The sequence below is a fragment of the Orcinus orca genome, chromosome 16 (assembly GCF_937001465.1).
Source record: "Orcinus orca chromosome 16, mOrcOrc1.1, whole genome shotgun sequence".
Classification (NCBI taxonomy): Eukaryota; Metazoa; Chordata; class Mammalia; order Artiodactyla; family Delphinidae; genus Orcinus; species Orcinus orca.
In genome coordinates, this window is record NC_064574.1 from 72,401,433 (window position 1) to 72,425,613 (window position 24,181).

Here is a 24,181-nt window from a genome sequence, read left to right on the forward strand (position 1 = left end):
GCTGCCCTCGAGCGGCGGGACTGCGTAAGCGAAGGGGGGCGGGGGGCGGGGGGCAGAGGATTGCACAGCTGAAAACAGCGGGCACTGGGACCATGACGCCCGGGGAATCGACCAACCCACCTAAGTTCAAGTGCGACCTAGTTTATCGTTTCTTACAGGACCGGTTCAAGGTCCTTTAGGGCCCACCGGCCTTATTACATAACTTTGTGACAGACTAAGATGTAATCACTAATGGCGGACCAGTACGGGCAAAATGCGGCACGTTCTGAAGGCCTCAGTATCCCCATCTGTCAAATGGGCATCTTAAACAGCTAGAGGCCCAAGGAGGATAACGGGAGTTAAACGCTCCCTGCATTACGTGCGGCGCCAAACAGCCTGAGTCACCGTTGTTGGTAGTATTTTTCCACCTCCCGGGCGCCGCTCCCAGCCCACCCCGGTTTCGGAGGGTCCTACAGGAAGCGCCCCCGCGACGCCCGGCTCCACACGCTGACCACGCCCTCTGCGCGCGGCGCCTTGGCCCCGCCCACGAAGGAATTCGCAGATTCGCTAGGCCGGCTCCTCCTCAGAATTATTCGGGCCTCTCTATACTCGGCTGAAAATCCTCATCGGACTCTGTAGCCATTTCTCCCAGGTCAGAACTGAGCAGTCCTCTGAGTTGTGCTAGTAAGGAAGATCCAGGAAAAGTGGCCCACTCTGCCAACAGGGCTTGGCTAACCCGGCATTATTTTCTTGACTCCACCAAGGCGGTTAAAGGGAGGCAACAGCTGAGGCCAGGACTTGTGGCAATCTGCAGCCTCTCAGACCTTTGGCCGCGTGAGGAAGCGGCAGGTTAGAGGAGAAAAGGAGCGCGCATCCTGTCTACTGATTCGCCCCGCCCGCCTGACGAATCTGCGCCTGTTCAACTCGCCACTCAAATCTCCCCAGCTCTGGCTGGCCTCCTCCCCTCCGCCCCGCCCCCTTATCCTCAGGGATTAGTCGCTGCTTTCGTCGCCGCCGATTCGTCAAGGACCCCAGGCCAGAGCAGCTGGATAGCCGTGGTGAAGCCCACTCTCCGGGGGATGCGGCCAATCTCCAGGCTCCCTGGGCCGCAACTCTTGAGCCTTACAGCGCGCCGGCCGAGGCGAAGCCGCTATCTTCGGCCCCGTGGGTCTCCCGGCGGCGTCCGTGGCGAAAGTGCGAATACAGAAGCTGTGCCCGCTGGGCCTCGCGCAGGTGGCGGTGGTGTTTGGTGCGCGCGCCGGGGAGGTGGTGGTGGGGGGGCGCCGCCACCGCCACCGCTGCGGGGCCGGGTCTCGCGCTGTCGCCGCCGCCGCCACCGCCTCGCGCAGCTGAGGTGCCGCGCGGGGTGGGGGGAGGGGGAGCCGCTCGCCACGAGCGGGTGAGTGGGGCCGCGCCGCGCGTGCGCGGAGGTGGGGGGGGGCAGAACGCGCCGGGGCGGGAGGAGAGAGCAGCGGCGCGCGTTCCCCCCCACCCCCCGCCCAGATTCGGGGCCGAAGCCGGGTCTCGAGCTCGGTCTCGCGGTGTTTCCAACGCCCCGAAAAGGTGCCACCTCTTGGCCAGAGGATCGGGGCGCGGGGACACGAGCCGGTGTGTGGGAGCCGGAGCCGGGCTTGGCCTGGGCCGCTGGCCGGTGAGGAGGCGGGAGGGGGCGGGGCCTGCCAGGGGGCGGGGGAGGGGTCTTGTGCCGAGGCCAAGTGGGGCGCGCGCTAGGGAGAGCGGGAAGGTAAGGGGGCGCGAGATGGGCCTGGGGCCTTGAGGAGAGAGTTGGGAGGTGGAAAGAGAATGGGGTGTTGTGGTGAAAAAAGGTACTTGGGAGAAAATCTGGGGGAGCCTCGGGTCATGGTGAGGTGTGGAAACTGGGGTGATGGGGGTACCTGGAGTCGGGGCTAGTCTGTGAGGGGCAGCAAGGGAGGCAGGCCTAAGTCCTGAGCCCCCTTGCGTATTCCTCTTTCCTGACAGTGTAAATGAGCAAAGATGGATCAGGAAGGTGGGGGAGATGGGCAGAAGGCCCCGAGCTTCCAGTGGAGGAACTACAAGCTCATCGTCGATCCTGCCTTGGACCCTGCCCTGCGCAGGCCTTCTCAAAAGGTGTACCGATACGATGGAATCCACTTCAGTGTCAACGTGAGTGCCCCAGGCTTTTCCTTACCATCTAGGGAACTCAAGCCCCGTTCTCTGTTACCTCTGTTCAGCACCTAGAACTCCCATACCCATAGGCTGCCTGCTTTAAAGTGGGCAGCCAACACCCAGCTCTTTTGCATATGGGTCTCCAAATGGGCTCTAGAGCTCAACACTGATTTCACCTTGAGCTGTCTGTTTCTGCTTTTCTTCCTAGGACTCAAAGTATATACCAGTGGAAGACCTCCAAGACCCCCGTTGCCACGTCAGGTCCAAAAACAGAGACTTTTCCCTCCCAGTCCCTAAGTTTAAGGTACGTGTCTGCTAGTCCCCTGGTGTGGTGGCCCTTGGAGGTGTGGAGGATCCATTCTGGTAGTCCAGTCTTAGTGTAGTGTAATAAAAGGGGGTTTTCCAATGAAAGGATCACAGCCAGATCTAAGAATCTCTGAGACTGTGAGATTGAGTTGTTCTGGACAGGAGGTGTGTTTATTTTCTAGAAAGATATAGGTGAGGTGTCTCAAGCAGGGGTGTTAACTTTTTGAAGAATGAAGACAGGTCTAGCTGCTGCACCTATCACTGTGTACTTCTAGACAGCACATAGCAAAACAGTGCCCTGTGTGTCGCCCCAGTTTCTCAGTTAAGCGGAGTGACAACACCAGGGACTCCACCCCTGGAGTCCTCTGTTCCTCGCCCCTCCTCCGTCTCGTTTCCTCAGAGGATTCCCGTGTCCCTGTCCAGGCAGGAGACTCATCAGAACTTGGAGCACTGGTCCTAGGAAACTGGTGGTTCTTATTCTCCTTCGCTAATTCTTTCTTTTTCTTCTTTTTTAAATAAGTCACTTGTGGGATTCTCTCATCCTTCTTTTTTCACTTTGTATACTTGTCCTGGACAATCTCTTTTCCACCCACAACTTTGACTATTACGGAAATGTTGATGACTTCCAAACCTCTGATCTGAGCCAAGATCAGTTTCTTGAACCCCAGACTTATACGCTTGGTGGAGGGACAGCTCCATCTGGAGGCCCCATAGAAACCTCAAGCTCAAGAGATGTAAAACAATTATCTTCACCCCTTTAGTCCTACTCTTCTTTATATTTTCCTTTTATTGATGAATGGCAACACTACTCAGCTGCGCAAGCTAGAAGCCTGGGAGTCGTCCTGTGATTCTTCTGTCCTTAATGTGTCACCAAGTCGTGCTGACTCTTTTTTCTAAACACGTCTCTTTTTACCTTAATTTTTCTATCTCTGTTGCCACTCCTTTAATACAGACTTGTATTTATTTCCCCTGGCTTCCTCGCCTCCGTTCTCCTCTCCATTTTATTGCTGTCATTTTCTCTGGTGTTACTGTTCTTTTATTTTTATTTATTTATTTATTTATTTTGTGGTATGCGGGCCTCTCACTGTCATGGCCTCTCCCGTTGCGGAGCACAGGCTCCGGACGCGCAGGCTCAGCGGCCACGGCTCACGGGTCCAGCCGCTGTGCGGCATGTGGGGTCTTCCCGGACCAGGGCACGAACCCGTGTCCCCTGCATCGGCAGGCAGACTCTCAACCACTGCGCCATCAGGGAAGACCTGTTCTTTTATTTTACTTTTGCTGCCAAGTCCACGTTTTTTGTGCATTGGTGCGTATGATCATTCATCTGACCAAGCCTCATCTCCTGCATGCCTGTGTTCTGTCCTGCCACGCACTTTGCACTTTCTAGGCAATGCCATGTTATTTTATAGTTTTCTGCCCTATAGGTCCTGTCGTTTTGGTGAACTCCAGTTTATCTGAAAAGCCCAGTTTGAAATTCACCATCTTTATGAATTCTTTCCTGTCTCCAATCTGAACAAAGGTTTCCTTCTCTGGGCTCCCAAACACCCTGTCTTCACCTTTGCTGACACTTGTTTTGTCATGTTGCGATTGTGTGTGTCTGTCTTGTCTACTCTTCTGAATAGGAATCTCTTTTTTTCACGTCTTTATATTCCTAGTGACCAGTCCTTGATAATGACTTAGTAAGAGCTGAACTGGTGAATTATTTCCATGTAACTAGTTCTTTCCATGGAGGTTTAGTTTTCAGTTTGTGCGTTTCTTTTCCTGGTTCTTGTCATTATTCTGTGGTGAGAAGAATTCAGGGAAGAGAGGGGTCAAGACTGATGTATCCCTTGTTGGGACCCCCTTCCGCATTCCCTTGCCTCGTAGTTTCCCAGTTTTATCTCTCTTGGCCTCATGGATCTCGCTAAAATTTCCCAAAGGGCAAAGGAGCAGTGGTCAGTATTGAGACCCTGGACGTAACTACTGTCCTTTCCACAGCTGGATGAATTCTACATCGGACAGATCCCACTGAAAGAAGTGACTTTTGCAAGACTGAATGACAACGTGCGGGAGACCTTCCTGAAGGACATGTGCCGAAAGTATGGTGAGGTGGAAGAGGTAGAGATCCTTCTTCACCCCCGTACTCGCAAGCACCTGGGCCTAGCCCGTGTGCTCTTCACCAGCACTCGGGGAGCCAAGGAAACAGTCAAAAACCTCCACCTTACCTCCGTCATGGGCAACATCATCCATGCCCAGCTCGACATCAAAGGTGAGTTCTCCATCGCCTGCTGCCCACGGTTGGGCTCTGGCAGAGATGGTACACGCAAATGCCTGTTGGGGCCAGGCAGGTGATCAGGTTCATGATTTCTCATCTGAAACCTTTGGGCCAGGTGTGTTTCTGATATCAGAATTTTACAGAGAGTTTATGGTACAGATACGGGTTTTGTTTTGTTTTGTTCTTTTAACATTTATTTACTTATTTATTTTGGCTGCTGCCGGGTCTTAGTTACAGCACGTGGGATCTTCCTTGCAGCATGCGGGATCTTTAGTTGCGGCATGGCGGGCTCTTAGTTGCAGCATGCGGGATCTAGTTCCCTGACCACGGATCGAACCCGGGCCCCCTGCACTGGGAGCGTGGAGTCTTAACCACTGGACCACCAAAGAAGTCCCCAGATACGGTTTTTTGTGTATTGTCTTTGGCAGGGTTGGGGCAGCACCCTTTAGTCTAGCGTATGACTGTATTTGCAAGAAAACTTATGAAGAGTCACACTAGGTAGGATGAATAAGAACTATAGTAAATAGCTTGATACCAGGTTTTGACGCCAAATTCTAAAAACACGAGGTATTGAAATTTTGGATTGAGAATTAGGGACCTGTATAGGTGAGTGAAGCAGTCTTGGCTTCTGTGCTAAGGAGCAGTAGGGAGGGGTGGGGACTGCGGCATACTGTCTAGTGGCATCGGAAGGAGGCAGCTGTTAGCTGGCATTAGCCAGTTTGTAAGTGGGAATGAGGACTAACATAGATAGTTTTTCTTAAAGCCAGAAATCTAGGTTCTTGTGTGAAATCTCCTGGGTTTTAAACGTTGCATTCCTCCCTTGCCCTTGCCAATAGTTTCAGTGATTGTGTGGGGCAAATAAAACACAACAGTGGGCTGCCTTCAGGCTGCCATTTTGCAACTTCAGTTTATAAGATGAAGAGGATGGTGGCATGTAGCATCAGATGACTGGGTTTGAATTCTAGTTTTACCACTTCGTGCAGGTTAGTTTTCTTTAAGCCTATAAATTAAAATAGGGGTTCGGATGCTTCTCTCTCCTGGTGATCATCCAACATAGTAACGCACGTCAGAAGTATTTTTGTAAACTGTGAAATGTCACCCAATACGTTGTTTGTAGTAGTTATTAGGTAGAGATGAGGTAGAAGAACTGAAAGCCCCAAACCCAAGACTCCAAGAAATCTTAGGAAGCTTGAGGCCCGAGAAAGAAGTGTGGGGACATGAAATCAGAAAGGAGTTGTTTCCTCCATCTGACTCTGTTGGTTCCCATTTTCCTCCCTCCAGGACAACAACGAATGAAGTACTATGAACTGATAGTCAATGGCTCCTACACCCCTCAGACGGTGCCTACTGGGGGCAAGGCCCTCAGTGAGAAGTTCCAAGGCTCTGGTGCAGCCGCTGAGACGGTGAGAAGCTTGTGGTTGCTTTAGCCCTAGCCACATGGGCCCGGTGCTTAGATGCCAGAAGCAGCCTTTGGGAGGTTCTGGACTTCACTGTTAAGTATAGGAAGAGCCAAGGAAAAGAGGCCTAGTTTTTTTCAAAAAGCAGGGAATTGGGGTTCTTGGTTTGGTGAAGGGCGTATGGTCAAATGGTGCTTGATCTCTTTTCCTTTCTCCCTGCTCCACTCTCTCCCTCCAGACTGAATCCCGCCGCCGCTCCTCCTCCGACACAGCTGCCTTCCCAGCAGGCACTGCTGTGGTGGGCACTCCTGGCAATGGCACCCCCTGCTCCCAGGACACGAGCTTCTCCAGCAGCCGACAAGACACCCCATCTTCCTTCGGCCAGTTCACCCCACAGTCCTCCCAAGGAACCCCCTATACGTCTCGGGGCAGCACCCCCTACTCTCAGGATTCTGCCTACTCCAGCAGGTACAGCGGAAACACCCTCTGGGACCCCCAGATTCTGGGAGCTGCCACTGGGAAGAAGAAACCTAGAGTCTCTAAGAGGGGGTTGGGAGTAATTTGTTTTAGTTTCTCTGGATCCAGCGAACAAATCCCTGTCCTCAGGGAATTTACTCTCTAGCTAGGAACTTAGTAGCGTGTAGATCTTCCTTTGGGGGCAGCATAGAGGGGTTTGGGGTACTGACAGCGGGGCAGCGGGGTTGGGGCATGCGGAGCTGAACCCAGGTAACCCCTCTGCACGCTTTCTCCAGCACCACTTCAGCCTCTTTCAAGCCCCGGCGGTCAGAGAACAGCTACCAAGATTCCTTCTCCCGCCGCCATTTCTCTGCGTCTTCAGCCCCCACGACCACCTCTGCAGCCGTCTCCGCCACCACTGCGGCCACCGCCGCATCCTCCTCCTCTTCCTCCTCGTTGGCCTCGTCCTCTTCATCATCTTCTTCCTCATCCTCTCATTTTCGTGGTTCTGACTCAAACTACCCAGCATATTATGAAAGCTGGAATCGCTACCAACGCCATGCTTCCTACCCACCCCGCCGGGCAACTCGGGAGGAGCCCCCTGGGGCACCTTTTGCTGAAAATACAGCTGAGCGCTTCCCACCTTCCTACACCTCCTACTTGCCCCCTGAGCCCAACCGGCCTGCTGACCAGGACTACCGGCCCCCTGCCTCAGAAGCTCCACCCCCAGAGCCTCCAGAACCTGGTGGAGGCGGGGGTGGTGGGGGGCCCAGCCCTGAGAGGGAAGAAGCTCGGACCTCCCCCCGCCCAGCCTCACCTGCCCGTTCCGGCTCTCCGGCCCCAGAGACCACCAATGAGAGTGTGCCCTTCGCTCAGCACAGCAGCCTGGATTCCCGCATTGAGATGTTGTTGAAGGAGCAGCGTTCCAAGTTTTCTTTCCTGGCTTCTGACACCGAGGAAGAGGAAGAGAACAGCACCACGGGCCCTGGGGCTAGGGACACAGGGAGCGAGGTTCCTTCTGGGTCAGGTCACGGGCCCTGCACACCCCCTCCAGCCCCGGCGAATTTTGAGGATGTGGCACCTACAGGGAGTGGGGAACCAGGAGCTACCCGGGAGTCACCCAAAGCCAACGGACAGAACCAGGTGAGGTTGGGTTGGGGTCAGCCAGGGGAAGTCCCTGGGATCCAGGAGGCAGAGTTGGGAGAAGGAAGGGAACTAGGCAAGAGAACAGAGATTTGAGGAAAAGCCCAAGGAACAGGCAGTAGCTTTCTGTGACCGTCCTCTGCACCCCTACAGGCTTCTCCATGCTCTTCTGGAGAGGACATGGAAATCTCCGACGATGACAGGGGCGGCTCACCCCCTCCGGCCCCAACACCCCCCCAGCAACCTCCCCCTCCCCCCCCTCCTCCTCCCCCTCCCCCTCCGTACCTGGCTTCCCTTCCGCTTGCTTACCCTCCCCACCAGCCTGCCTATCTCCTCCCACCCCGACCTGATGGGCCACCGCCCCCCGAGTACCCCCCACCTCCTCCGCCACCCCCCCACATCTATGACTTTGTGAACTCCTTAGAGCTCATGGATCGACTTGGGGCTCAGTGGGGAGGGATGCCCATGTCCTTCCAGATGCAGACCCAGATGTTAACTCGGCTCCACCAACTGCGGCAGGGCAAAGGATTGACCACTGCCTCAGCTGGTCCCCCTGGTGGGGCTTTTGGGGAGGCCTTCCTCCCATTCCCGCCCCCACAAGAGGCAGCCTATGGCCTACCATATGCTCTGTACACACAAGGGCAAGAAGGCCGAGGGGCATACTCCCGGGAGGCCTACCAGCTGCCTTTGCCCATGGCAGCCGAGCCCCTGCCCTCCTCCTCAGTCTCAGGAGAAGAGGCCCGGCTGCCTCCCAGGGAGGACGCAGAGCTGGCAGAGGGCAAGGCCCTGCCATCGGCAGGCACCGTGGGCCGTGTGCTGGCCACCCTAGTCCAAGAGATGAAGAGCATCATGCAGCGAGACCTCAACCGCAAGATGGTGGAGAATGTGGCCTTTGGAGCCTTTGACCAGTGGTGGGAGAGCAAGGAAGAGAAGGCCAAGGTGAGGGCCAGTGCCTGGGACTGGGGAGACCTGGGGCTCCACTGGAGGGAATAGACCTCCGGCTTCTTCAGGCTACACAGCTCAGAATAGGGAAGAGAGGTGATTGGGGCAAGTGGAGAGAGAGACTGTGGGCACTCGGTGGCATGCACAGCTGGGCCCAGGGTAGTTGGGGGGCACACAGAACAGTAGAAGAAGCAGGAGTCTGAGAGTCAGAAGAGCTTTCTCTTGGATCCACTGCTTCCTTGTGGTGGACGAAGCTCTTAAATCTCTCTGGGCATCAATCTGCAGGGTCTCCATTTGTAGCGTGGGAATAATAGTAGCAGCTTCATAAGATTGATGGACTGAATGAGCGGACTTTCGAGAAAATGCCTGTACAGGGGCTGGTGCGAGGGAGGTGTGGCATAGATGTGTGTCAGGTGGAGAAGTGAGTAGATGCATTTCTGTATTCCCGGGGCCTGGGAGTAGTTCTGAGGCAGGAGGGAGCGCCTGGGTTCTGGAGCTTGGTCCCCCTACTGCCTGCAGCCATTCCAGAATGCAGCTAAACAGCAAGCCAAGGAGGAGGATAAAGAGAAGACAAAGCTCAAAGAGCCAGGCCTGCTGTCCCTGGTAGACTGGGCCAAGAGTGGGGGTACCGCCGGCATCGAAGCCTTCGCCTTTGGGTCAGGACTGCGAGGAGCCCTGCGGCTGCCTTCTTTCAAGGTACCCAGGATTGTGATCTTGCCTAGTTGCGTGGGGAGAGGGGGTTAAGGGGGGCTTCCTTTCCTTGGAGTAAGGGTGCTTGGGAACCGTGAGTGTTTGGGTTTTAAAGGGCACCATATCTTTTCATCTCCCAGGTAAAGCGAAAAGAGCCTTCAGAAATTTCAGAGGCCAGTGAGGAAAAGAGGCCCCGGCCTTCTACTCCAGCCGAGGAAGATGAAGATGGTGAGTGGGAGGTCAGGTGAAGCAGAAAGGAGGAAAAAGGCTGCTTCGATTCTGATAGGAAAGGAGGAGGCAGGGATGAAGGGGTGAAGGTGTCTTGAGGGCAAGGAGCCAAGTGAAGATTTGGAACAGGTTAGAGTAAAGCAGTTCTTTGAGATGTGAGAAGCTTCAGGTAGGGTTATCCCTGGATTTTAGCTGTGGTTTTTATTTCTGGTATGCTGACGTAAGTTTTCTGTGTTTCACTTTTTCCCCATAAGAGAGGCATAATCATGAGGTTAAAACAGGTTTTCTACCCAAGGTTACTATCTAATGCTTAAGCACTCTTACACCCTTCCTACCAGTTTGTCTAAGTCTGAGCTATAGGTTGACAGCTTCTGTGGCGGAAAACTTCCTTATTGAGTGTGATCTGCTTCCCTGGAGACCCATTGGCCTTAGTACTATTTTCTTGGACCAGACATAACAAAATCACCTCCCTCTTCCACCCATCGCAGAACAAGATGAAAGATAAAATGGGTGCAATGTGTTTAAAACTGTATAAAATGTGAAGTAAAATGTGCAGTTTTTATGTTTCTCTGCTGAGCTTCAACTTCTTGTCTGTAAAATGAGGTCTGTGTTGTGGGACTGTGAGAAAGGTCAGTGATGGTGTGTGCAGAGCTCCTTTCACAGGATAGGGCAACTCTTGCTGATGGTAAACTGCACTACTCATTTGGGCCTAGACGCTGAGCGAGAGAAGGAGGTTGGAGAGCCAGGACGTCCGGGGACCAAGCCCCCAAAACGAGATGAAGAGCGAAGCAAGACCCAGGGCAAGCACCGCAAGTCCTTTGCTCTGGACAGCGAGGGGGAGGAGGCATCCCAGGAGTCCTCCTCAGAGAAGGTGAGGAGCTGAGGCACCCGGTCCCTGCCAGGAGCCTACGTCCTGAGTTCCTGCCGCCATAGCCAGCTTCTCTCTGGGCTGGAGCCCTGGTAGCTGTGCTTCCTGGAGGACCAGTTGTCCTTCTTCTGTTAATTCCCCTTTGTCCCTTTCCTTAAGGATGAGGAGGACGAGGAGGAAGATGAGGATGATGAAGAGCGTGAAGAAGCCATGGATGCTGCAAAGAAGGAGACAGAGGCATCAGACGGTAAGCACGCACAGAGTACAGTCAAATTTTGGGGAAGGAGGGACTCAGCCACCTGTCCAGCCCTTTCCGAGCCCATGTAACCTGCCTGCTGGATTGATTGGCCATCTTTGCCTTCCCCCAAAACAACTGCCTTTTAGCCCCATCCTTTGGAACCTTTGGCCCACTGTAAACAATACCCAGAACACTCCCTCCTGCTTACCTCTGAAACATGCTGTCCCCTGAAGACAACCCAGTACAGCCCATTTATTTTCTCAAGATAAGGGGGCTGCATTCTCCTGCTGCCCCACTGTGCCTTTCCCCCTTTGGGCACTGCTCTTCCGTTAAGGCCCGGCCACCGACCTGTGCCTCCTTCTTCCCCTTGCTGCAGCTGCTGGCACCAGACACAGCTCTGTTCTTCAGTTGAACACCTGTCTGTTCCTCCAGATTTATTGAGGCTTGAGTACATGGTTCAGTCTCTCTTTTATTCCTTTGCTCGGAAATAGATATCGAGCCCCTCCCGTGTGCCAGGCACCGTTCTAGGTTTTAGGGAAATATCAACGACCAAGACACATGTGGTCCCTGCCTTATTGGAGCTTGTGATTGGTTAAGGGGGGGAGGCGGGGACTTGACATACAAGTGGACAAATAGTAGCACCTCAAGTAGAGATACTTGCTTGAAGAAGATGAACTAGCGTAACGCGGTAGGGAGTGACAGGGTCAGGGAACAGGGGAAAGGTGGACTGTTTTACATCTGATGGTGAAGGGATGCCTCCGAGAGGTGCCATTTCAGCAGCGGCCAGAATTATGAGAACGGTGATCTGAGAGCCTCTTGCTCAGGAAAGCAGAGGGCGAGGTCATCTGCTGAGAGTGAGGGGTGCAGACCCTACACATCCACTTGGTCACCAATTCCTGTCCGTTTTACCGCTTCAGTGTTTCTTGAATTTGTCACCTCCCTTGTTCCTGCTCTCTTGCCTTTCTCACTCAGAGTCTGCAGCAGTTTTTTTTGTTTGTTTGTTTAATTAATTAATTTATTTATTTTTGTCTGTGTTGGGTCTTTGTTGCTGCGCGCGGGCTTTCTCTGGTTGTGGTGAGCGGGCTTCTCATGTGGTGGCTTCTCTTGTTGCAGAGCATGGGCTCTAGGCGTGCGGGCTTTAGTAGTTGTGGCACGTGGGCTCCAGTAGTTGTGGCACGTGGGCTCCAGTAGTTGTGGCACGTGGGCTCCAGTAGTTGTGGCTTGTGGGCTCTAGAACACAGGCTTAGTAGTTGTGGCGCACGGGCTTAGTTGCTCCATGGCATGTGGGATCTTCCTGGACCAGGGCTCGAACCGGTGCCCCCTGCATTGGCAGGCGGATTCTCAACCACTGTACCACCTGGGAAGCCTCTGCAGCAGTTTTGACTGTTTTCCCCATTTCTGTTTCCATCCCTCTCATTTCAATCCATTTTCTAGCCTGCTGATGGAATCTTTCCTAAAATGCACACCTGACCCTTTACTCTCCCCCATTAAGTCTCTTCCTGGCTCCGTGTCTTCCACAGGTGACTTCTCAGCCTGATGCTTTAGGCCATTTGTGATCTAGCTCCTGTTTATCTGTTCAGCTTCATCCTGCCATTCTCCAGACCCCTATTCGATTATGTTCCTCCAAGACTCTGAAATTCTTAATTTCTTAGAGCCCTTCCAATGTATTACCACTCCCAGAGGCATAGACCATATAACGTTTTCTAAGCTTATTTTACCCTGGAATCCTTTTTCAGAGTCTGTTGTCCAGGCAGTGTCTATAAGACCCACTTTGGGAAAAGCTTTGGTGGTTAGGGCAGGCTGCTTACCAGTCTCCAAGGGCACCATCTTCTCTTACCTTTGACATCCCCACTCAGCCCCCGCGTCTGCTGGGCGGACTCCTTGTCCTTCTTGACTTCAGCATCTCCTTCACAGGGATGCCTTCCCTGACTTGATCAACCAGGCAGAATCCAGGGCTTCCCTTTGCCTGTTCCACTAGCCCTTCATACTGAAGTTTATCACACTGTGGACAGATTGGGTGCTTCTCCAACTCCTTGAGAGTAGGAATCCCCAGCACCTAGCACAGAGCCTAACACATCCCTAGTAGTGAGTCAGTGAATGAACCCACGGCTTGACCAAGTGAGGGGTCTTCTCACCTCGCCTGATTCCCCCTTCTGGATTTCCAGGCGAGGACGACGAAAGCGATTCGTCCTCCAAATGTTCTCTGTATGCTGACTCAGATGGTGAGAATGATAGCACATCGGACTCTGAGAGCAGCAGCTCATCCAGCTCCTCATCTTCTTCATCTTCATCTTCTTCCTCATCGTCCTCCTCATCATCTGAGTCCTCCTCTGAAGAAGAAGAGGAAGAGGAGCAGCCAGCAGTCATACCCTCAGCATCATCACCCCCCAGAGATGTCCCCGTGCCCCTGCCAGCACCTGCGGAGGAGCCTGAGCCAGAAAGAGTTGCAGACTCCCCAGTCACACCTCTCCCCGAACAGAAGTCTCCAGCAAGACCTGCAGGTAGGTGGTATGGAACTGTTGTTGTAGTCTTTGTGTATGTGTGTGTCTGTCTTCATGGGAACAGTGTGGTTGACGTTTATTAATTGTATGCAAGTGTGTGACTTTGTTGGAAAACATACAAAATTGGATGGAAGTCACTATCTCCTGTCACTCCTCCCTTGGAGACATTTATGTCCTAACACACTCAAACTGCACTGCCATGAACAGTTTTCAGAGTTAGACCAGGGTGTTTGGCTGATAAAGTAAAACAGAATGATCTTTTCCCAAATAAGTTAAAGAGAGAATTCCCAACTTAGTAAATTTCTCCTACCAGTTTTTCTTAAGCCTCTTCCTTAATGTGTAGTATATACCTGATTAAATGGTCAAATTGGATAGATAATAACTATTAACAACATAAACTCAGAACTTAATTCTGTCTTTGCTTTCCTTTGTGGATTTGTACATTCAATTGTTATTTTATATCACACGCGTAATGTATCTTGCTGAGTGAACTGTTCCTTCAGGCAATAGATACTTATTTATTGAATCCTTACAGTGGGTGCAAGGGATGTGATGGTATGCACAATAGGCACTGTTTTCACTGTCATGATGCTTACGGTCTATAGGGAGAGACAGTTTAATCTTTACTTAAGAAAATCTGTGACTACAAACTGTAAGAGCCATGAAAGAAAAGTACAGGGTACTCTGAGAACCTGAGCATGTCTGTGAGGAAGTCTTCTCCGCGGAAGCACCATTGGGCTGAAATCAAGCCAAAGCAGGCGGGAGGGTGTGATTAGCATGTGCAAAGGCCCCAAGGCAGAGTAAGTGGCATGTTGGGAGACAAAAAAGAAAGCTCATCTTCTGGAGAGCTGAGAGTGAGGGGGAGCTGGGGTGGCCTAAACTGGAGAGATTAGCAAGGGCTGGATCATGCAAAATGAGCAGGCCACACTAGGAATTTGGGCTTTATCTTGAGGGCAGTGGAATGCCATCAGAGGACTGACGTGGTTGTATTTGTGTTTTGAAAAGATGCAGTGCAGAGAAAACTTGGAGAGGGGCCAGAGTTTGTGCAGGGAGATTAAGAGGCTCTTGCAGGAAGTAAGGCAAGCAATGGTGGTAACTTGGAGTAGGTTGCTCTTATGGTGGAATTAACTCAGTTTTCAAGTTATCCTTCGAAGATGCATGTGGCCTTCCAGAGATCTCTCTCGAACATTATTGAGAATCCATGGTCTGAGATAGGCAGTGAGCACAGGAGGACCTCCTAGCACTGAGGCGTTCTCTTCTGGCCCAGAACCCATGAGAGAAGGAGTCGAGGTTCTGATTAATCCTAAGACGCCTCTCAGTCTCTTCGAAGTCAATCGGTGGCAGAAGAGGGGACAGCAATCTCAGTACTCTTTCATTTTCAGGGTAGGAAGAAAAAGTGGGATGTGATCAGATTTGCATTTCAGAAAGATCATTCTCACAGGAGGGGGAGGGATGTGGAAGAGGTAAGGAGGGAGGTGGGGCAGCTAATGAGACGGTTTGAAAGGATGCAGGTAAGCGAAGGGCCTGAACCAAAGCCAGGGTGGTTACAGTGAGGTGCGGGGAGTGGAAGTGGGGATGAGGGTTTCAGAGAAATTTAGGACATAGAACCACTTGGTTAAACTACTTCGAGAACCAGAATTTGGAAGAAGGCTGATGCATTTAATTGGGGTTGAGTTTCGTGTCCCTCTGGGACCTCCAAGTAGAAACAGTCAGTGGGCTGTTGGATCAATAGATCTGAAGCTCTACACCTGAAACTACCACAACACTGTTAATCAACTATATTCCAATATAAAAAGTTAAAAAAAGAAGATTGAAGCTCTAGAAAACAGTAGGCTGGAAATACGATAGGTATTTGAAAGTATGGGTGTGAGTACACTTGTGTATACCTTGGAAGGATGTATGGAATGAGAGAAGGGGGCCAGAGCCTTAATTGTCTTACAAGAGATAGGGGGGCGGAGTGGAGCCAGAGGAGGCTGGAAAGGAGTGATCAGAGAGGTGGAAGGAAACCAGGGAGCTCGGGTTTTCAAAAGGAGGGAGTGGCCTGTATTGGAAGGCCACAAAAGGAAAAGCATCTGTTGGATTTGTCAGTTAAGAGGTCACTGGTGACCTTATCAATTTCAGTAGCATGGCTCAAGTTAGGGGGTGTTAAGGAGTGAGGGCAGGTGATAGATAACCAGTCTTTTGGAAGGGTAAGCTACTCTTGCGAAAGAAGACAGTTGAGGGGTGGTACTTAATGATATTAGTTAACGTTAATTGAGTAGATCCCATGTGCGGGATCCCATGTGCGGGATCCCATGTGCCAGCCCTAGCATGTTGCAAAGTTGCAAATTTCACTTTCTCATTTACTCCTCACAACATCTCTGCTACTCCCATTTTACAGATGAGGAATTTGAGGCTTAGTGAGTTGTTCAAGGTTACCCAACTGGAATTGGAGAGACAGCAAGAAAATGCAGGGTTGGTGGAGGGTTACCTTTTCAAAGTACATGAGACTGGAGTGTGTTCATACACTGAAGGGACGAGGGAGCTGGTGGATGGGTCAGGAGAGAGAGGAATCCTTGCTGGAGCAGCGCACCTGGGGGGGATGGACCCTCTAGGTCAGATGCAGATCTCTCCGTAAATGGGGAAGCAGGGAGTTGTGGGGTTTCAGCCGAAGGCCTCCTTTTCCTCTCTTCAGTAGGAAGGCAGGACATTTCTGAGCATGAGGGGGCATGAGTGGAGTAGAAGCCTGGAGTATGAGGAGGGTGGGGAGTGAGGATGAAAGCTGACTAGGATCGCCAGCAACTCAGAAGCCCTGCTGAGGCTGGGGGTTGGGGTGAAGGAGGAGAGAAGGCAGGTGGTTGGGTGGATTCTGGGTTAGGGGTCTACAGGGTGGAAGTGGTGGAAGGCTGCAGAAAGTAGCTTGAAAGGAGAGGACGAAGCAAGGGCCGCTGTGGTCTGGGCACGACCCAGAATGAAGTTAATTTAGGGGGAGGGTGGTGGGCTAGAGGGCGGGGCGATAGAGGATGGGAAATTGAACAGGTACAGTGGGGTGAACTGAAAGGACCTGGGGAACTGTGGTCAGAGTGTCACCGTCCAACGTGGAGGGGGTGACAAGGTCGGGTGTGTGACTGGTGGAGGGTAGCTGAGGATGAGTGAATGTGAGAATCTGGCAAACAGGTGGGCTATCAGAGTCCCTTAGGTAGATGGCAGAGGTGGGAGAGGAGAGGAAAATTAAGGCCGGTCCCTTGGCTTTTAGAGAATGGTAGGGAAAACCGAGCTACCAAGGACACAACTGGATAGAGGCCTGTGTGGCCCAATGGCAGGAGCCTAGGAGAGGGCTTGTCTGGTAGATCCCAGGGACAGGGGCCTGGACACCTTTAGGACTTGCTCTTCTGTCTTCCCCTCTGATTCATCCCTCTCTCCTGCAAATGGTCTTCCTTCTCCATTCCATCAGAGGATATCTGCCCCCACAGACAGACTCCCTCCTGTCTTTTTTTTTTTTAAGATTTATTTCTATTTATTTATTTATTTTGGCTGCACCGGGTCTTAGTTTTGGCACTTGGGATCTTCACTGCAGCATGCGGGATCTTTTACTTGTGGCATGCGGTCTTAGTTGTGGCATGAGGGCTTCTTAGTTGCAGCATGTGGACTCTTAGTTGCAGCATGCGTGTGGGATCTAGTTCCCCGACCAGGGTTCGAACCCGGGCCCCCTGCATTGGGAGTGTGGAGTCTTACCCACTGGACCACCAGGAAGTCCCACCCCCTTCTATCTTAGAACCTTATCCTTAGGGAAGTTTCTCGTTGGGCTGGCTTGGGTCATTTAGCCATCAGTTAATGATGGCCGGGGCACAGGGAGGGAGTGGGGTAGGTCATGCCGTAGAAACAGTGGCTTCTGGGAGTTGTGTAGACTGGGCAGGTAACCTGAAAGTTGCCTCCCTAAATGATGAAAGGCCCTGCCAGCTTTCCTTCAGGACGGGGAGCAAAAGGGAAGTCTGTGGGAAGAAGCTGAGTCGGGGGTGGCGGGTGGAATTTGTTCTCAAGGCCCAGGCTTCCAGAGGGCCCAGTGCGCTAGGTTGGGAGGATGGATCAGAGGAGAGGTCCGCCCCAAAGCGCTGGAGAGGAGAGGATGTGAGAGGACTCCTAGGACCTGGGGGACCGGGGACCAGCACCTGGGACCTCACTAGCTTCAGAGCGTGGGTTTCTCCTGGCTGAGAGCCCAGGGGTGTCCAGACCTTCGGGAGACAGGAGGCTGAGGGTGTGTCGGTTGAGGCAGTGGACACATGTTGATCACTGCCTACTCAGGCCAGGCCTGGTGCTGGCTGCCCTTAGCTCTGTGGGTGGTAGGGCCAGACTTGTAGCCGCTGAGTCCCAGGCTAGGAGGTCCAAAGCAGCGAGGGGCAGTGGGTAAGACCCCGAACTCAACCCAGGCTGCCCTGGGATGCAGGTCTTGTTCTGTCACTTGCTAGCTGGGTGACTTTGGGCAGGTTATCAGCCTCTCTCTGTCTTGACTTCCGTATCTGTAAGAAGGCATTAATAATAGTACTTATCTCATAGCATCGTTATGAGAATTAAGTGAGTACTTACTGTATGTGAAAGGCTTGGATTGGTGCTTGGCACAAAATTCTAGCTGTTAATCTGCTGCAGCCAATTTGAAGATGGCAGTTGAGAACCACCAGCCTTCTGGTTCTGAGAGGAAGATGTTACCAATGTCTGAGGAAACTGGGGAAGGCTTTACAAAGGTGGTGTCATTGAGCTGGGTCCAAAATCTGCGTGTGGACTTTCTGGATGGGCGAAAGGAGAGAGGCATTCCGAACAAAGGGAACCATGTGAGCAAAGGGCCGGGGGCCTGAAAGGCCATGCCTGCTTGACTGGCTAAAACCTAGGATGAGAGGGCAAGGCTGTGGACCGGTCATGGGGATGGGTCAGGTCTGCAGGACAGGGCTGGGCCCTGGGGAAAGGGCTATGCATGCCTTGAGCAATGTTCAGACCCCAGCACTCAGCAGCAGGCCTGGGGGTGTCCACAGAGGGAGGATTTGCTCCCCGTCCCTGTTAGCTGGGGAGAGACAGCACTGCCTGCTCCTCATCCTTGGGACCTCAGCTTCACCCTCAGCTTCTTTTTATTTATTTATTTATCTATGGCTGTGTTGGGTCTTCGTTGCTGCTCGCAGGCTTTCTCTAGTTGCGCTGAGCAGAGGCTACTCTTCGTTGTGGTGCGAGGGCTTCTCATTGCGGTGGCTTCTCTTATTGCAGAGCACGGGCTCTAGGTGCGCAGGCTTCACTACTTGCGTCACGCGGGCTCAGTAGTTGTGGCTCGCAGGCTCAGTAGTTGTGGCTCATGAGCTCTAGAGTGCAGGCTCAGTCTTTGTGGCACACGGGCTTAGTTGCTCCGCAGCATGTGAGATCTTGCTGGACCAGGGATTGAACCCATGACCCCTGCATTGGCAGGCGGATTCTTATCCACTGCGTCACCAGGGAAGTCCCACCCTCAGCTTCTTGAGGGGAGACTTCCTGACCCCTTTCTCACTTGGGCAGGTCCACAGTGCAATTTTATAAAATAGTTTAATGAAAAGATTCAGTTTCTTACGTTGTATCTTTTTCATCTCACTGAACAAAGAATATTGTTTGTAGTCAAAATAATGGATGCTTTAATTCAGATCTGGACAACTGCATCCTGGTTATAAAATGCAGCTGACAAAAGGTTGTCTGATCTCTGTGTCTAGTTGTTGGATGTGGTTCTGTCACCGCCAGGCTTGGTAAAAAGACTAGAGTCCAAGCGTGTGTTTCCTTTGAGCCCCTACCCCCGCCCTTCAGAGATCGGCTGCACATGTGTTTCATGTGATTGTCTCCATCGGACTAGAAGTTCTGTGAGGGCAGGAGTGTCTGTAGGGAGCTGAGGAGTGAGGGCAGCTGGGGTGTGGACTCCCCAGGGAGGCTGGCCAGGTTCTTGCCGGTAGCAAATCTGTGATGACGTTCGGCCGAGAAGCTGACCCTCTCCTTTTCCCCGTGTGCTTCCCTCCCCAGGTTTCACGGAGGAACCGCCCCCCAGTGTGCCCCAGCCAACCCCAGAGCCACCGGCTGGACCCCCGGCCCCTGCCCCCCGCCCCGACGAGCGCCCCTCCTCTCCCATCCCCCTCCTGCCCCCACCTAAGAAACGCCGGAAAACCGTCTCCTTCTCTGCGGTGGAGGAGGTGCCGGCCCCAGAGCCTCCCCCCGCTGCCCCACCGCAGGTCAAGTCTCCCGGCCCCGCCTCCCGCAAAGTCCCCCGGGCCGTGGAGCGGACCATTCGCAACCTGCCCCTGGACCACGCGTCTCTGGTCAAGAGCTGGCCCGAGGAGGTGTCCCGAGGAGGCCGGAGCCGGGCTGGAGGCCGATGCCGCTCCACCGAGGAAGAGGAGGCTGAGCCAGGGACAGAAGTGGACCTGGCCGTGCTGGCCGACCTGGCTCTGACCCCAGCCCGACGCGGGCTGCCCGCTCTGCCCACTGGCGACGACTCAGAGGCCACAGAGACATTGGACGAGGTGGACCGCCCGGGCCCCCTGCTCAGCCACATCCTCCTGGAGCACAACTACGCCCTGGCTGTCAAGCCGCCACCCTCCACGCCGGCCCCTCGGCCCCTGGAGCCAGTTCCTGCCCCTGCAGCCCTCTTCAGCTCCCCGGCAGACGAGGTCCTGGAGGCCCCTGAGGTGGTGGTGGCTGAGGCAGAGGAGCCAAAGCAGCAGCAGCAGCAGCAAGAGGATGGGGAGGAGGAGGAGGAAGAGGAGTCGGAGTCATCGGAGAGCAGCAGCAGCAGCAGCAGCGATGGCGAGGGGGCCACCCGGCGACGCAGCCTCCGCTCCCACACCCGGCGCCGGCGGCCGCCCCCGCCGCCCCCGCCCCCGCCCCCCCCCACCTACGAGCCCCGCAGCGAGTTTGAGCAGATGACCATCCTGTATGACATTTGGAACTCGGGCCTGGACTTGGAGGACATGGGCTACCTGCGGCTCACATACGAGCGGCTGCTGCAGCAGACTAGTGGGGCTGATTGGCTTAACGACACCCACTGGGTCCATCACACCAATATCCTGAGCCCCGGAGGCTGGCCTTCTCAGGACAGGGAGGCAGGCCCGGGGGGGCGGGAGGGCTTCCCTGCGGTCACTCAGCCAGGCACTGTCCTGCTGAGATCGTTCCTAGGGTCTGCATTGGCCTCCTTCCCTGGCCAGTTCTCTGCCATGTTCAGCTTGGGTATTTATTTCTCCCCTGGCTACCAAGCCACCATTGCTCTCTGTTTCGTGCCTCTTTTCTGCCTCCCAGAGATTTTGTGGCAGGAAAGGTGGGGTCTAAGACTTATTTCTCTCCATCTCTCTGTCCTCACACTGAGTATGCTCAGGACCTCCAGCTAAGGTCAGTCGCCCTTTCCTTGGGCTGGGACTGCGGGGGAGAGAGGAGCGGAGCCCCAGGGATCTGGCTGGTGAGGACCCCGTTCTCTTCCTTAACACCCTGCACTCACCAACCTGAGCACTCCGAAACGCAAGCGGCGGCCCCAGGACGGGCCCCGCGAGCACCAGACAGGCTCGGCCCGCAGCGAGGGCTACTACCCCATCAGCAAGAAGGAGAAGGACAGGTACCTGGACGTGTGCCCCGTCTCGGCCCGGCAACTGGAAGGAGCGGACACTCAGGTGAGGCTCTGCCCTGGTACCTGCCCACTGGCGGCATCTTCTTCCCATTAGTTCTCCTGTCACTTACCTCCTCCCTGCCCTGCACCTCACAGGGGACTAACCGTGTGCTTTCGGAGCGCCGTTCTGAGCAGCGGCGGCTCCTGAGCGCCATCGGCACCTCTGCCATCATGGACAGTGACCTGCTGAAGTTAAACCAGCTCAAGGTGAGGAGTGGGGACTGAGGAGGGAAGGGGCGCCACTGGAAGACAGCGTTGTGGAGCCCCCTAGGGGTGGGCCGGCGGCGAGTGGCCAGAATACCCTCCTGCCCCGGAGGTCTGAGGAGAGGCAAGCAGCAGCTAGGTTGAGGGGGACGTCCAGCAGCACAGTCTGCCTTCTGCCCTCTAGTTCCGGAAGAAGAAGCTCCGATTCGGCCGGAGCCGGATCCATGAGTGGGGGCTCTTTGCCATGGAACCCATCGCAGCTGACGAGATGGTCATCGAATACGTGGGTCAGAACATCCGCCAGGTGAGGCCCCACGCCCAGCCCCTGCCTGACCTGACGGCAGCCTGGGATGCCAACATGAGAACCACCCGGCCCTCGGGGTCCCTCCTGGCTCTGAGACTTAGCCAGTGAAACCTGCTTTTCTTTTTTTCCCTTCCTTCCTTCAACAACTAGTAATGGGTACTAGTAAACTAGATGTAAATGATCCAGCAAGAAACATAAGGATGGTGTTGGGTTGATACGAAAGGCGGTGTTCAGGGAGGCAGGGGAGGTGGGAGCACAGTGATGTTTAAACCAGGGGCTGAAGGATGCTGAGCAACTCCCAGGCCCGGGTGAGGGGGAGGGTGCTCTCCACTGTAGGACGGCACATGCAAAGGCCTGGATGCAGGATGGTCTTAGGGCAAGGAGGTCAGTATGGCCACTTGGAAAAACTAGGGCCAGTGGCAGCAACGTGAGGCTGGAGGGGGCCGGTGGAGGCCGGATGCCGCAGAGTTTGGGAGCCACGTTAATGAGTTTGGACCAATGGTGAGAGGAGAAAAGTTGCTGCGAAGTGTTAAGCAGGAGAGGACTTTGGAAGTTAGTAAGTTCCATCTGACTGCAGCGTGCAGAGAGAACTGGAGGCTGAGACGGCGGGGTGGGGCTGTTGCAGAGATCCCAGCCGAAGGCGGGGGTGGCTTGGACTAGGCAGTGGGTCCAAGGTAGCAGGAGTCTGTGGGTCCAAGGTAGCTGGCAGGACCAGGCAACGAGTTGGTTCTGGGGAATGAGGGCGAGGGCCAAGGCGAGATGGTTTCTCGGTGGGAGTTGGGAACTGGGAGTAGGTAGGGCTGCCAGTGAGATAGGGAGCAAGGAGGAGCGGATGTGTGGTCAAGATGAGCTCTTGTCAGGACATGTGAAGTTGCAGTGACCGGGGGACATCTACCGGGTGTCGCCCAGCAGTTCCACTGAGGTGGATTTGGCTGGAGATGGAAGTTTGGGAGGAGTTCCCGCCACTTAGCTGGCAGTTGAAGCCCTGGAAGAGAGTGAGTTCACCCAAGGGGAGTGTGCAGAGGGTTTATCGTCCTGTTTTCTGGGAAACGAGGTCCTCCCTCTACCCAAGAATGTGGGCCCTGGCGTGGACAGCAGCAGCCGTGGGCGCCTGTTTTGGAGAGAGGGTCCTGGGAGAAGGGATGAGTAGGATTCAGTCCGTGAAACGGCCACTGTCATCTCAGGAACCGACCCAGTCCCCACGGGCTGTCCCGTGGGCCAGGCAGACACTCCAGGAGGAGACAGTGACCGCTTCTCCTGCCCAATGGCCAGTGCAGACTTCCCTGGGGTCCTGTGGGTGACTTTGTCATAACGGCAGACAAAGGTATTGGGAGGTGGGGGTCCTGGAAGCAAAGTCAGGAGTCAGCACCTTGGGGTAGCAGGTACCAGAGGGAGAGCTGTGGATCCAGGACAGGCCAGTGAGGCTCCCAGGGTGGCAGCTGGGAGACTGTCCAGACCCCCCCATCACAGGGTCTGGTGGGGTCAGGCCTAGCCCGGCAGGAAGCTGAGGGGAAGCCCCCTGACCATCACACCCTGTCCTCTATTAGATGGTGGCCGACATGCGGGAGAAGCGCTACGTGCAAGAGGGCATTGGCAGCAGCTACCTGTTCCGGGTGGACCACGACACCATCATCGACGCCACCAAGTGTGGCAACCTGGCGAGGTTCATCAACCACTGCTGCACGGTGCGCAGGGGGCCGGACTGGGGGGAGCGGACGGGGCAGGGGCCGAGGGGGCGGCGTGACTCACGCTGACCTCTTCCTGTAGCCCAACTGCTATGCCAAGGTGATCACCATCGAGTCCCAGAAGAAGATCGTGATCTACTCCAAGCAGCCCATCGGCGTGGATGAGGAGATCACCTATGACTACAAGTTCCCGCTGGAGGACAACAAGATCCCTTGTCTGTGTGGCACCGAGAGCTGCCGCGGCTCCCTCAACTGAGGTGGGGCAGGACTGGTGCCCTCACCCCTATTTATTCCCCTTGGTGCCCTGAGCTCCCAGCCCACCCAGCCTTAGTGGGCTCAGCAGGGCCCACATGCCCCATCTCCAGATGTGGGGTTGGGGGGCCCCGAGCCTAGCGAGGGAGCCTCAGTCCCTTGAGGCAACTTCCGCTTCCCTTCTTGCCCCTGCCCACCCACCCCGATTTTTTTTCTTTGCGGAGAAGAAGCTGTAAATGTTTTGTAGCTGCCAGCAGCTGTTTCCTGTGGAAACCTGGGGTGCCGGCCTGTACAGATCCTGTTCTTGGGGGGGCTGCATAGCCCCCTTGCTCTGTGTTAATGGGGACTTCCCCTCTGTGCCCTGCGTGCACCCCTCCCCAGTTTAGGGGTCTCTAGGGGCAGTGGCCATGTTCTCCCCCTGGAGGGGGGCCCTGCGCCCCCAGTCCTGGGGACTCTGTGCCTGGAACCCTGCCTCGTCTTTTGTTCCTGCCAGACCCTGTGGGTCACCCTCCCACCCTGGTGTCTGGAAGCTCCGGCTTCGCCAGGCCCGGATGGTGGGGGGCGGGCCCTTCCTGTTGGGCTGGACTGTACATATGTTAATAGCGCGAACCCAACGCCACATTTTTATAATTGTGATTAAACTTTATTGTTACAAAAGGGCTTTGTCAGTATCTTTGGGGAACAGCAGGGTGGGATGGGGGTTGAGGACAGAGGGTGGGGCAGGTGAAGACAGGGAAATAGGTGGCCTGACGTTTGGGGTGGGTAGAGGGGCTTTTGGGCAAGATCCCAGACCTGCAGACTCAGCCACCATCACTCTGGGCCAGCAGACAGGCTGCAAGAGCCATCCAGAAATCCCCCGCCAAGGCCAGCCAGAGTGGGGCCAAGGTCAGGCCTCCCTTCCCTTCCCAGAACCACAGCTGCTGCTGGGCTTCTGGCCTCCTGGGAAATCCAGCAAG

The 24,181-nt window shown here is 54.5% G+C and overlaps 1 protein-coding gene across 8 annotated transcripts; it reads left to right on the top strand.

Moving 5' to 3' along the window:
- The first annotated feature begins 168 nt into the window (after nt 1–168).
- SETD1A (SET domain containing 1A, histone lysine methyltransferase) lies at nt 169–23,882 on the top strand. 8 transcript variants are annotated; one of them, XM_033426180.2, is made up of 19 exons: nt 169–1,212; nt 1,960–2,124; nt 2,336–2,431; nt 4,411–4,681; nt 5,969–6,090; nt 6,323–6,552; nt 6,837–7,683; nt 7,837–8,622; nt 9,145–9,321; nt 9,456–9,543; nt 10,257–10,414; nt 10,571–10,658; nt 12,815–13,150; nt 19,151–20,185; nt 20,612–20,784; nt 20,877–20,987; nt 21,169–21,288; nt 22,836–22,973; nt 23,056–23,882. In XM_033426180.2, the coding sequence occupies exons 2-19, from the start codon at nt 1,975–1,977 to the stop codon at nt 23,227–23,229; spliced, it is 5,100 nt and encodes a 1,699-aa protein (XP_033282071.2). In that variant the 5' UTR covers nt 169–1,212; nt 1,960–1,974; the 3' UTR covers nt 23,230–23,882. The 8 variants fall into 8 exon arrangements, with proteins under 8 accessions (XP_033282071.2, XP_033282073.2, XP_033282072.2 ...); XM_033426182.2 differs by having other exon boundaries at nt 169–1,173; XM_033426181.2 differs by lacking the exon at nt 169–1,212 and adding an exon at nt 1,224–1,378.
- The last annotated feature ends 299 nt before the right edge of the window (nt 23,883–24,181 follow it).